General features: G+C 38.6%; 1 protein-coding gene across 1 annotated transcript in view; it reads right to left on the reverse strand.

Annotated features, from left to right (window-relative positions):
* Window positions 1–6,014: 6,014 nt before the first annotated feature.
* HPSE (heparanase) overlaps window positions 6,015–13,696 on the reverse strand; it is a 39,672-nt gene continuing 31,990 nt past the window's right edge. The window contains exons 11-12 of the mRNA XM_077774791.1: window positions 13,204–13,350; window positions 6,015–7,613 (exon numbers count right to left, since the gene is read on the reverse strand). Coding sequence (XP_077630917.1) covers window positions 7,454–7,613; window positions 13,204–13,350 — 307 coding nt within the window. The 3' untranslated portion in view covers window positions 6,015–7,453. The remainder of the gene's footprint in view (window positions 7,614–13,203; window positions 13,351–13,696) is intronic.

The raw sequence follows: 13,696 nt of genomic DNA on the forward strand, positions 1-13,696 counted from the left end.
TGTTGGAGAAACATCCCTAGAGCTGGATTGGGGTCAGAGGGGAAGAGATGATGGGGAAAGTTGAGTTTCTGAGTTTGTTATTTTGTTTGACCACACTCTCTACCACTGAAACCTATGTGAGAGAGAAGTGACTTTCTATCACTCTGATTTTCGGAGTTGTAGACCTAGTCCTTCAATGATATGCAATTATTCTCTCCTTAAACACCAGGAGAACTTTGCTTTTTCTGTTTTACAGAATTTAAGTAGTTTTCCTTTGTATTATACTAATTTTATGTTCTCATTTTGATTATAAATCCTTTAAAGTTAGATATTTAACATTTAAAAGTTAGATATTTAAAATATACTTAACATTCAGAGATGCTTAAAGATATTTAAAGATATGTAAAATTTAAAGTTATTTTTTAACTTTCTTATTTATTTTTGAGAGGCAGAGAGAGAGCATGAGCATGGGAGGGGCGGGGGGGGGGACACAGAATCTAAAGTTAGACATTTGAAATTTAACAAGGTATTTATTGAATTCTTGTTTTATGAAAGCACGGTGCTTAGCACAGGGCATGTCAAGGGGGAGAAGTGCTGTTGTCAAGGAGCAGAGAGATTAGAGGGGAAAACACAGCCTTTGATACTAGGTGGCAGTGCTGTGTTATGCCATGGGAGCACTCAGGAGGAACATCCTGTTGAGCTTGGTGTGATGAGGTCAAGAAAGTCTTCCAGAAGATGTGTGGTCTGAGATCTGAAGTTCAGGTCCAAACTAACTAAGCCAAGATGCCGTAGGAGGAGGAGAGGAGAGGAGGCAGTCTGTGCTAGTCTAAGAGCACATATAGGGGCACTTGGGTGGCTCAGTCAGTTAAGCATCTGACTTCAGTTCAGGTCATGATCTCTCAGTTTGTGAGTTCAAGCCCTACGTTGGGCTCCGTGCTGACAGCTCAAAGCCTGGAGCCTGCCTCAGATTCTGTCTCTTTCTCTTTCTGCCCCTCCCTCACTTGCTCTCTCTCTCTCTCGAAAATAAATAATTTTAAAAAATAAAATAAGAGCACATACAAAGTTCTGAGGTGTAGGTAAACAGATCTTCCTGAATTTCTCAGGGCTCCTATGAAACAAACTGGCCTGCTGAGATACAGAGCTGTATATAGTATAATGATAGAGAATGTTCACCTTCACTTCCCCTAGAAATATTTTACTTTCTACATACCACGAAGATCAGATCTATAGCCCTTTGTCTAGTGAATTGCCTGATCCAGAAGGATGATAAAATTTCTTATCTCCCTGATATGGACACGTAGTTACAGCCCAAACTAGATTTCTAGTTTAAGCTCTGTGTTGTTTCCCCAGCAATTCCCAACTCTCCTAACCTCTGAAACCAACTGTGTGTCCTAAATTCAACTCATTTCTGTAATTCACTGGACAGACTTAGTGCAGACCCCGTTATTTAAGGGCTCAGTCCCCCCAGACTGTCCCTACTTCAGATGGCAGCAACAAATGGGGTGTTCGGGCTAATTTCACTTCTGCAATTTGGATTACAAATTTAGGTATTTCTGTGATCCTCCCTCAGGTATGAAATTCTCTAGAATGACTCATAGAGCTGAAGGAAGCACTACATTTATGATTATATTTTATTGTAAAAGATATAAACGAACAGCCAGATAAAGAGGTATACAGAGGGCAAGGTTCAGAAGGGTCCAAAACACAGAAAGATCCCTGTGGAGTCAGACTGACCCACCCTCCTGCCCTGTCAACATGTCCAACAACCAGGAAGCACTCTGGATCTTGTTGTTCAAGAGTTTTTTAATCAAGTCTTCATTATATAGGCACTATTGATTAAATCGTTGATTAGCAGTGATTGATCTTAATCTCCAGCCTCCCTCCTCTCTCCTGAGTCTCCTGAGGCTCTTTCCCGGGTCTCTAGCTTACTGCCCTACTCTGCAGATGTGGGCCTTGCCAGCCTCCATAATCATGTGAGCCAATTCTTAAAATAAATCCTATATATGTGTATATCATATGTATACACACATATATAATCTGGTTTTATTTTTCTAGAGAACCGTACCTAAAACAGGAGCATAACACCTGGTAGATAATGAATGAATTCATTCACTCCACAGATATTTGTTTAAACGATGAGTCAAGCAGCACATTTCACTTTATGGTAATCCGCTTCCCTTCCACTCCGCTCGCTGTTCTCCATGCTTTCACTTTCCAGTGGTTTCATTTACCTGAGGTCAATTGTCTTTGAAGAAGCAGATGATCTTCCTCCTGACAAATCATCAGAAGGTCAGTAGTAGCCAGAGGCTACATGACAGTGCCTACACAATTTACTTCATTTCGTCTCATCACGCAGGCATTTTATCATCTCCCAAGAAGAAGGGTGTCCTACAAGAAGAGTGAGTACAGTATGAGAAGATATTTTGAGAGAGAGAGGGAGACGACATTGACAACTTTTATTGTAGTATATTGTTATAACTTCTATTTTGTTATTAGTTTTTAATGTTAACCCTATAAATTCTAAATTAAACTTTATCGTAGGCATACGTACATAGAAAAAAACCAGTATATTTAGGGTTTAGTACAACCTATGGTTTCAGGCATTCACTGGGGGTCTTGGAAAACTCTCCCCTGTGGATAGAAGAAGACCACTGTATCTGTATCCTTTAGTTAAACAGGTTTACCTAGTTTAAGTACTTCTATATTCATCATAATATTTGATCCTTAGAACAATGTTTACATCTCTACTACATTTCATCGGATTTGAGGGGTGAGTCCTCAAGAAGGTGTTTTAGATTTTTTAAAAAAATGTTTTATTTATTTCTAGGAGAGAGAGAGAGACAGCGTGAGCAGGGGAGGATCAGAGAGAGAGGGAGTCACAGACTGAAACAGGCTCCAGGCTCTGAGCTGGCAGTCAGCACAGAGCCCGACGCGGGGCTCGAACCCACGAACCAGGAGATCATGACCTAAGCGAAAGTCAGACGCTTAACCGACTAAGCCACCCAGGTGCCCCTAGAGTTTTAAAAAAATATCATTTGACTCCCCAAATGGGATGTTAAAGTTGTGAAAGTGACTTTTGAGCTTAAATAGAAGAATCATTAAGTGTCATTGCTTCAAGTCTTAAAACAATTTTACTTGAAGCTGATGTTGTTTATGGAAATTATAATTGGCAATTTAGTGCCTATAAAATGATAGTTGCTGAGAAATATGAGAATAATGAAAGAAAAACTCGGGGAGGCACCCGGTAAGCTTCTCAGCAGTACTGGCAGCCATGCTCCGTGCTCGTGCTCTTGTTGCATACTGCAGGAAACTTGGCAACAGACCTTACCTCCTTGTCTTCCACTCCATTCTCCCCGATCTCTCACCCCGGCTTCCCTAAATCTCTCCCTTAACATTACCTAACCCTAAGTCCGGGTCTCAGGCTTGCTTTGGACAAACCCCCAGCATCTGACACCTAAGCATGAGAAGGGGCTGAACCTAATAACGCTAGTGGGTCTGTATCCTGTTTCTAGACTCCCTAAACACCTGATTGTTGCCTTACTCGGAGCAGTGGACCCGAATTGGTAATTCTGTTAATTCTGGCCAGTGGAGTAAATTTATAACTTTGGCTTGGAGAAATGATATTTTTATCTAAGATGTAGTTATATAGATTTTACTATCATTTGGTTTTGAAAGATGCCTGAATGTTTAGGAGCTTCAACACAGTAAGTGCTTAGGACACTTAATTTGCTAACTTTGTGTGTGATTTACTAGATGTATAAGAGTTTTGAAAATGTGTTTGAAGCAATGTGTTAAAGATGCAAGTTTGCCTTACTAAGTTTGGAGTGCTGTGGAATGGGACAAACTAGCCTTGGGGTATTGTCCTTTGAAAGGTCTGTGGGAATTTAAATAAATATGTAAGTTGGATTTAACAATGTAACCTATCCCTGAAAAAAAAAGTAACCTAAAAACCAATTAAAAACTAGTGGGCTTTCATCAAATGTGTGAAAATAAAGAACAAATTTGATTTAAATCAAGGGTGTCATAAAAATTTATAGCGTTTAATATTATACTGATAATGACAATAATAGAAAAGGTTTTTTAAATAACGTTAAATTTTTAAGTATCTAAATTTCTCCAGGGTTTTCCAACCCATAAGTCTGTAAAATTAATGTTATAAAATTGGAAAAGGACAAGACCAGAGTATTTTATCCTTGAAAGAACCCCAAGTCTCTGACCCAGACATGGAGTAAGTGAGTTGGTCTGCACATCATCAGTAACATTTTCTAAAGGATCACTAAATATGCCTGCAGTTGAAAGGAGTCATTCATTCTGCTATTTAATTGTAAACACTCCTGCTTTGATTTTGTACCACATTGTCAGACTAGACAGATGAGTGTTTGTGTTCTCTTTGTTGGTAATCAAAATTAGGGCCAGAAGGATATAAAGGTTGACCAGCCATGAGAGGATTCAACAGATTGATGGGATACATCATTGTTTTCAGAAAAAGAAAAAAGGAGTATCATTACTGAATGGACAAGCCCTGAGCACACGAGGTTCACAACAGGACTTAGAACTTACCAATATCAAGGAGATAAAGTGATAAAAGACAAAAATTAAGTTGAACCAATATAAGAAGATGTAGGAAATAAATGTACTTGATTAATTAAATACCAGTGGAAGTGTGTGGGCTTAAAACATCTCACTGACACTATAAGCAAGAGTTTCTTCTCAGGAAGCTTAAGAAACCTTAATATTAATACATATAATATTCACTAATATATAACTAGGAGCACTCCTTTCTTCACATAGCCATGCCCCCATAACCATCTACCATTAGTAAGAGCTCACTAGTAATCATTTTTAAGACTTTTTATTTTATTTAATTAAAAAACATTTTTTTAAACATTCATTTTCAAGAGGCAGAGAGACAGAGTGTTATCAGAGGGGCAAAGAGAAATTACATTAACTTTTTCTGCACATTAAAAGTTAAAATACCGAGGCTAGTTTCAAATTTATTCTTCTCTGTCATTAAGGAAACATCTGAGTGGCTACTATGTGTCAGACAATATGCTAAGTACAGGGAATGCAAAGATGATTTAGATACTGTACCTCTTATAAACTTAGAGTCAAGTTGGAAAGATATATGGATACAATTAAAATGCATTAAGTGACATAGTAAATGTTCAACTGCTAAAGGAACAAACAGATGGGAATAAAGCTTCTTAAATGATAGGGGAGTTATGGAAACTGATGTTTGAGAAGGTCTTATTTTTACTTATTTATTTATTTAGAGAGCACATGTGTGTGCATGAGCAGGGGAGGGGCAGGAAGAGAGGGAGGGAGAGAATCCCATAAAGGCTCCATGCTGTCAGTACAGAGCTGAATGAGGGGCTTGATCCCACAAACCATGAGATCATGACGTGAGCCAAAATCAAGAGTCAGAGGCTTAACCGGCTGAGCCACTCAGGAGCCCCAGAGAAGGTTTTAATGAACACGAAAATTTGCCACATAGAGAGGAGAGTTAGGAGACTGGTCTGGGTGAAGAACAGAAGGAGCAGCACCAAAGGTTCAGACCCCCAACCAATGTGTGGGCTGGGGAACAGAATTCATGGTGAGAGTAACAAGAGTTGAGGCTGAAGAAAGAGGCAGGTGCCATGTTATGGGGCAGCTTATTGTGACTATACGAAGTGGGGAACCATCTAAGAATTTTAAGCAAAGTCAGGGAGAACAATTAAGAGATTATTATAATAATACAAGTGAGAGATTAAGCTTTAAATTGATTAAGTGGCAGAGGGGACAGGGAAAAGAAAAATTGGACAGGACTTTGCTCTTGCTTGAATCTACATGATCAGAGAGGATATTGTGTTTGTGTCTGATGATCTCTTTTCTTCAAGGTCAACTCTTCTGATGTGGGGGAAGCTGAAGGGAGAGAGAAAAGTAGGAAGTATAAACAAGGTGCTGAAGGAAAATAAAGCTTGCAAATAAAGGGACCTGCAGGCTTAAGGTTGTTTGTTTCCATGCTTGAGTGTTATTAAAAGAATAATCATGCAATATTGAGGTTATAAAAATTACTTTATTTTGAATGTGAAAATATAAAAACTACTTATAAAATTTAGGGTACTGAAGCATTCAGACTCTGGGTTCTGTCTTTATCTCTTTATAAATATACTTAACTTTAATAGAGACAATATTCATAGCAGGCATAAATATAAAGAGAATTCTATCTCTAGAAAGTAAGATAAAGGAGAAAATAATACCTTCTGTCACTGATAAAAGCACAGAAGTATAGTGGCCAGTGCCATGGACTTCCCAACACACTCTCCATTCCAAAAGATCACTAGGAGACAATTACAAGGCTCTCACTGATGTTGGTAGTGACAGGGAGAATGGCCGTGTGACCCATTCCTGACCAATAAGACACGAGGAGACATGAGGGGGGGTTCGCTGAGAGAACCTCTGAGACAGGGCTTTTCAAGTCTATGAAGGAGATGCAGAAAAAGCTGCTCATCTTCTTTCTCTGGCTGCTGCTGGGTCTGAATGGGTCCATGGAATAGCTCCAGCCATCACGTCACCAGCTGGAGAATAAAGCCAACACTAAACGTGACAGAGCAGAGAGATGGAAACGACCTGATTCCTGGGTGGCATCCTGAGCCCACCCTACTTGAACTTCTTGTTCTGTAGGATTATAAATGTCCTCGTGGTATAAGCCACTTGAATCAGGGTTTTCTGCCACTTGCATTGGAGAGTCTCCCAACAAAAATAACAACTAAAGGTAGATTAAAAGTCAACAGTAACAGGTGGTTATAATGTATCGAATTACCTTTTCTCCTCTTGGTAAGTCGATTTCATTTACAGTCACTTTAAAATTTCATTTGAAGTTTACGTAATCCAGTCCCTCTGAATTGTCATTAATTCTTTTTCTATACTATCACTTCTAGCCATCTGTCCTCTCACACAGTATTGTTGACAAAGAACAGCGAGAAGAGAAGCAGCAGCTAAATCTAGCTCTCTGTTAAGGTGATAAGAGACTGTCACTCATTTATAGACAGTTTGAAGATGGTGGCAGTAAACTTTTTCTGCTGGGAGCACGCATAGACAGCATATGGAGTAAAGAATCCTGCAGTCTTTTTTTAAACTGCTTTTTTAAAATAAAAACAACTAAGCACTTTCTTAAAAATAGTCCTGTATCCTTCACTTACTTGCCTCCTGGCTATATTGGGAGCACCCATATACCTTTTTAATAACTTTAAGTAAAAATAGAACATGCAAAGCACTGAGCATAGTGTTTGGCACCAGGCATTATTATTAGCAGTGGTCTACTTTAGAACAAAAGACTGCTAAATCTAGCACCGCGTGAGTGTCCCCGTGTCCTTAAAGCTTCCCTGGCTGATCTGTAATGTTGTCTGCTTGCCTTCCTATAGCTTGGGCTTTGCTCCCCTCTTATCAAACACTTGAAAAATTCAATCTCAGGGCTGGTGTATGCCTTTCATTTTCAGAGGCAAGCGGTAACTTTGGCATTCCTTATCACAAAAAACCCATAGGAGAAAGCTGGCAAGCCCAGTGTACTTCCTGGGCGGAGAGGTTTTTCTGTCAAAGCTGGGAGAGTGTGATCATCTACCATCTTCAGAGTTTGACCGTTGAGTTGGACAGATCTGCAAAGGGGAAAGATACACCCAAGTTAGCCCAGTTGTGTGTGCTGTACCTTCTTTGCCCAAGTTGTGACATCTTTTTAAGGCCCCCAAAACAGTGACAGCCTGTATTATAGAACTTGTATTTCAATTCTATATCGGGTAAGTATTTGACCCAGATGATCTTTAAGCTACACGGGGAGAGCTGAGTCATTCTGACAGAGACCATATGGCCTGCAAAGCCTGAAATACTTACTCTCTGGCCTTTCATAGAAAATGGAACACACATAATCTATAGTAGGCACTACGATGGAGGTATAAAAAGGATAAACAGGACGTAACTTCTGGATCTGTAGCAATTTTATTTGATGGTAAGTAATTGAAAACATTTTTAGATCAGCAAATAGGTAGAAGGGAATGTAAATATTACAAGTTTAACATGAAAAATGACATAAAATTTCCGACTTTTAACTGTGCCCTTAAACCCTCTCACTCCTCTTCCCCCAGGCTATACGTATTCATTTGCATATCTTATGTCCTTAAGATATTTTGGTAGAATATATATTGCTGGAGTGAAACAAGAATAATTTTGTGTCACTAAACCAGAAGTTTCCCAAAAAAATGTACGTTTACTTTGCATTCTGCTCTTGGAATTCAAATTCAAAACCGAGTCCAAAAATGTGGAAAATATTTTGAGGACAAATGTTTTTTATACACATTTACTATTATTTAAATCAAATTAATACATGCTCACAGCAACAGATCCAATATTAACAAGAGCTTATAAAGAAAACTTTTAGTCTGCTTTTAGTTCCACTGATAGTTAATTCCGTAATTCTAAACAATGCTTACATTTCTATGATCTTTTCCTTAAGTGCTTTTAACACTATGAAGTTTTTATAATGTGAAAATTTTTATTTTATATTATTTTAGTTTTTAAAATATTTTGAGAGAGCAAGCAGGGGCGATGCAGAAAAGAGGACAGAGGATCTAAAGTGGGCTCCATGCTGACAGCACAGAGTCTGATGCAGGGCTCGAACTTACAGACCGTGAGATCATGACCTGAGCCAAAGTCAGACACTCAGCCCACTGAGCCACCCAGATGCCCCTCCAAAAATTATATTGTTGAAAATGGGTTAATGTCAGAGTTATATGTGTGTCATATATGTACTACATGTAATATATGTAGAACACTTACAAGATTGCCTTGCAGAGTAAGCACCACAAAAGTATTATCTATGATCACCATTATTCTGATAAATATAACTGGTTAATTCATTATAACCATTTTTTTCTTTTTCTTTTTTTTTAAGTTTTTATTTTGAGAGAGAAAGAGTGGGGAAGGGCAGAGAGAGAGAGAGGGAGAGAAAGAATCTCAAGCAGGCACTGTGCTGCAACATCAAATCCGATGCGGGACTCCATCCCACAAATCTTGAGATTATGACTCGAGCTGAAATGAAGAGTTGCTTGGACTGACTGAGCCACCCAGGCACTGCTCATCATAACCATTTTTAGTATTTTGATGTATATTCCTTCATTTCTTTTATGCATATACACATATATTTTCACTTAAACAAAATTGAGGATATAGTACATAGTCTCTCTCTCTCTCTCTCTCTTTTAATGTTTATTTTTGAAAAGGGGGGAGGCAAAGAGAGTAGGACAGAGCCCGATGTGGGGCTCAAACTCACAAACTCTGAGATCATGACCTGAGTCGAAGTCGGATGCTTGACTGACCGAACCATCCAGGCGCCCCAGTCTCTTAAAACTTGATTCTCTTTTCCTTAGCACTTCTTAATGTTTGCTCACACCATTGAAACATTCATCTACTGCATCATTTTAACAGCTGTTCAGGATTCCATTGTGTGAGTATATTAGCCTATTGTCTAGTGTTAGACGTTTGGTTGTTTACAATTTAGAATTATTATTAAAGATTCCTTAAGTTCGGGTCACCTGGATGGCTCAGCTGGTTAAGTGTTGGACTTTGGCTCAGGTCATGATCTCCTGGTTTGTGAGTTTGAGTGCCACATCGGGCTCCATGCTGACAGCTCAGAGCCTGGAGCCTGCTTCGGATTCTGTGTCTACCTCTCTCTCTGCCCCTCCTCTGCTTGCACTCTATCTCTCTCAAAAATAAATAAACATTAAAAAAAAAAAGATCCTTCAAACCCTATCCTAAGTTTCAGTCAGCAGAAAAATTAGTTTCCATTTAACCTTCGTTAGGTGCCCAGCTCTGGGGTCTGTACCTAAAGGCTTAATAAGATAACCATGATTGTGCTAGAAGCTATCAAGCCCACACTGCATTTATACTCTGTCCACATCCACATGAGTTTTGTTTTAGTTCCTATATCACATCAATTTTTAGAGGGGATGGAGGAGGAAACGCCATGACCATCATCAGGAAACCACAAACAAAAACAGGCCTTGAAAACATCTCTACATGTTAGTAGTAAGAGCTACTCTACATGAAATTGAGAACTATTTTCAAGGTTACATAAAAAAGTTTCAGAAATGCTTTAGGAGAGGCCATAGAGCTTAAAGGTAAATCTCATCATAAATTAATATTGCTGTGGGTTAAGATGATGAAACATGGGCAAAATAATACCTCATACCATCTGGCTATATTGTTTAATCAGCTGTAAAAACTGCTAAGGGAGGCTATCAATACATTGAGTATGAGCTTAAAGCATGCTGATTATTTCTGCATCAGGCTAGGTGAATCAGGGTACGATTTTATGCAAGATTAGTACCTTGTTTCATATTCTGAAGTCAGTAACATGATGACAAGAAATAGAAGACATGCTTGTCAAGTTTCAGATGAAAACAGCAGAACAGAATTAGCAAGTAATAGTAACCTGAATTAGGGATTATGGACAAAGTTGATCTGAGATAAATACAGAATACTACGAATATATTAAAAATATATTCACTCAAATATTTACTAATCGCTTACTATGGAAGACCTTCTGTGGGGAGTATACACATTGTTCAACTAAAAAATGATTTTGGGGGAGGGGGTGCCTAGAGGCTCAGTTGATTAAGCGTCCAACTTCATGGTGGCTCAGTTGGTTAAGTGTCTGACTTCAGAGCAGGTCATGATCTCACAGTTCATGAGTTTAAGCCCTGCGCTGGGCTCTGTGCTAACAGCCCAGAGCCTGGAGCCTGCTTCAGGTTCTGCGTCTCCCTTTTTCTCAGCCCACCCTGCTCACACTCTGCTTCTCTCTCTCTCTCAAAAATAAACATTAAAAAAAAATGATTTTTTAAAGATGATCATTGTTTAACCCTCTGAGGTCATTATAATGAACAAGCTGCAGACTGTACACTCATCAAACCTACCTGGGATACTTTTGCAACAGTTTATTTTATTTTTTGCAACATTTTAAAGAGAGAAAAGTAAAAGTAATATACACTCATGAAAAAGAAGTTAGGGTAATGAAACATCCATAATTTCATGAATTTTCCATTAATAATAAGAATGAAATGTGTGCAGAATGCAATGGGGTCTGATAAATAGAGCAAAGAGAAGAATCATTGAAGAAATTGGGCATATTTAGCCTGGAGAGACGACAATCCAATTGTCCTTCAGATATTGGAGTTATTCTGGAGAAAAAGAGGTATTTGGTATTGTTCCAGATTAAGGGTACCAAACTCAAGTACCCACAAGAGCCAAGGAATTTATACGTTCAAGTGTAGTAGGGCAGAGTCCTAGAGAGAACAGGATCATGGAGGGACTGAGGAGAACCTGCCTCAAGTAAACAGCCCCAGTTCAACTCCATCTACTTGGGAAAATAAGCCCAGAGTTGCTAGAGTATCTGTTTTTAAAGAAAAGCTGGAAATCCAGATATTTTCATAGTGGTCAGTTTTCAAATGTTCACAACTTAGTAAAAATAAGAATTAATACGGAGCGCATGCCAACCTCCCCTACCAGAAAAAAGAGGAAAAATTGCTCTCTGGACCCACTTGTCCACAGGCATGAGGTGCAGTTTCCGACCTCGGCTCCCCAGGACAGAACTCAAAACAGCAGATGAAAGGCAGAGAGAGGCTCACATTACCCTGGAGAGGACAGCTGCCTGGAGAGGCTTCAAGATTCAACAGGAGAGCCATCCAGCAGATGAATGGCCTAAACTACCCATCTGAGGTTGGACCAAAATATCTCTTAACACACTTCCAACTCTACAACTATTATTCAGGTACTTCAGAAAAGCTTTTCCCTTGTCAGCATCAGACCCAAATATGCTAAAAATACCCATACCCATTTATTTTTTGTTTTTGTTTTTTTAAATTTTTTCATGTTTATTCATTTTTGAGAGAGAGACAGGGCACACACAGGGAAGTCACAGAGAGAGAGAGGGGGACAGAATCAAAGCAGGCTCCAGGCTTTTAGCTGTCAGCACAGAGCCCAACATGGGGCTCAAACTCACAAGTCCCAAGATCATGACCTGAGCCAAAGTCTGAAGCTTAACCGACTGAGCCACCCAGGTGCCCCTAAAAATACTCATTTCAAAAAGCCAGAACTGAAATAGAAAAAAAAAGTATCTGTTACCCAAATATGTATTATTTATATTACAAAAAAGATTTAAACAGCAGGAAAATGGGTGAGTACACCACGATATTTTATAAAACATATAGCCCATTAAAAATGTCTATGAAGGCTATGTAAGGAAAGCCATTTTGGAAAACTTGTGGGTGCCCCTCCCTTTTTCTTTTCCCATTAGGATTATGTGATTACAGTTGTAGTAAAATAAAGCAAAGGGGGAAAATAAAGAATGGACCCAATGCTAATGATGTTTGTCTAAGGAAGATAGATAGGTCTTTGGAGAAAGCATGCTTACTGTCCTTTGTCAGGTTCTGAGGTTCTAATTATCACTGAAAACATCACCCATTTGCAAAGATGGGAGGAGATGGTGAGAATTTTGTAAACTCTTAATTTTTTATGCTCCAGTGTGAGAACAGTCATGATGAAGAGAGCTCCTTCCAACACACACTGGACAGAATCTTACAATGTTTTTGTGCCTGACTCTTCAAGGGTCATGGCCCTTTGGAATGTTCTGTTGAATATGGTCTCTTATAAGACATATCCAAGAACCAAAATGTATTATGACTGACTTCAAATAATCTACCTAAAAGCTACACTTCTAGACATTTTATTTTCTTGCTTTAGCCAAAACAAACAAACAAACAAACAAACCAAACTACTTTAACACTTTGAGGGAATCACACTCAGCTCACATGGTGTATTGACACCAACCCCCATGTCCTTAGTAGCAATTATACATAGGTATGTTTTGCTTTACTGACTCTGTTACCAAGAATCATAACTCTTATTTGAGCAAATAATCTAAATGTCTTGAGGGGATCTTGACATATCAAGTTGTTTTGAAATGCAAACTATTCCCTAAGTTAACTGGTAAGTTGTATTCATATCCTTCTGCGTTTGGACTCTGAGTGAGTTATATCTGTATGGATAAGTATTCATTTATAAACTTCCTGAATATTAAGAATTGTTAGAACTTGAAATCGTTGACTTTTTTTTTTTGCTCCCTATCAACACTCTCTATTCTGATAAATACCAATCAATTTGGTGAAAGTTTGAAATGAAAAAAGGAAAATTACTCACTTAGAAAGTAATCCATCAGGCCCTAAAGGTTTTACGAGGTATTTGTCCACTTCTTTGTCAAATAAATGATATGGCAACTGCAAGCGTTTGGTGACATTATGGAGGTTTAAGGCATACAGGGTTAAATCTCCTGCTTTATACCTTGGGCTAAAAGCAAATAGATTAACTCAATAACAATATTTATCTAACTTAAGCAATTAAAAACTCAGTTACAAACATAATCATGGGTACTAAGTATTAGTATCTATAATGATGATGGGCCTTCTTTTTATCCTTCTTTCATGATTACATTGGACCACTGATGTGGTCCTATTTGAAAAGATGATTTAAACTATTGCTCTTCACACTACCATTTTCTGGGGAACAGCATTCTGAGATCTTTGCTGCTTAGCCAGGCTCAGTTGCTAGGAAGCTGGTCAGCCCACCCATGTTTAAACACAGGAAGGATAAATAATAAAGTGAATTTTGTGAGTTTTTATGAATTCAAATTATA

The sequence above is a fragment of the Crocuta crocuta genome, unplaced genomic scaffold, assembly GCF_008692635.1.
Source record: "Crocuta crocuta isolate KB4526 unplaced genomic scaffold, BGI_CrCroc_1.0 scaffold237, whole genome shotgun sequence".
Classification (NCBI taxonomy): Eukaryota; Metazoa; Chordata; class Mammalia; order Carnivora; family Hyaenidae; genus Crocuta; species Crocuta crocuta.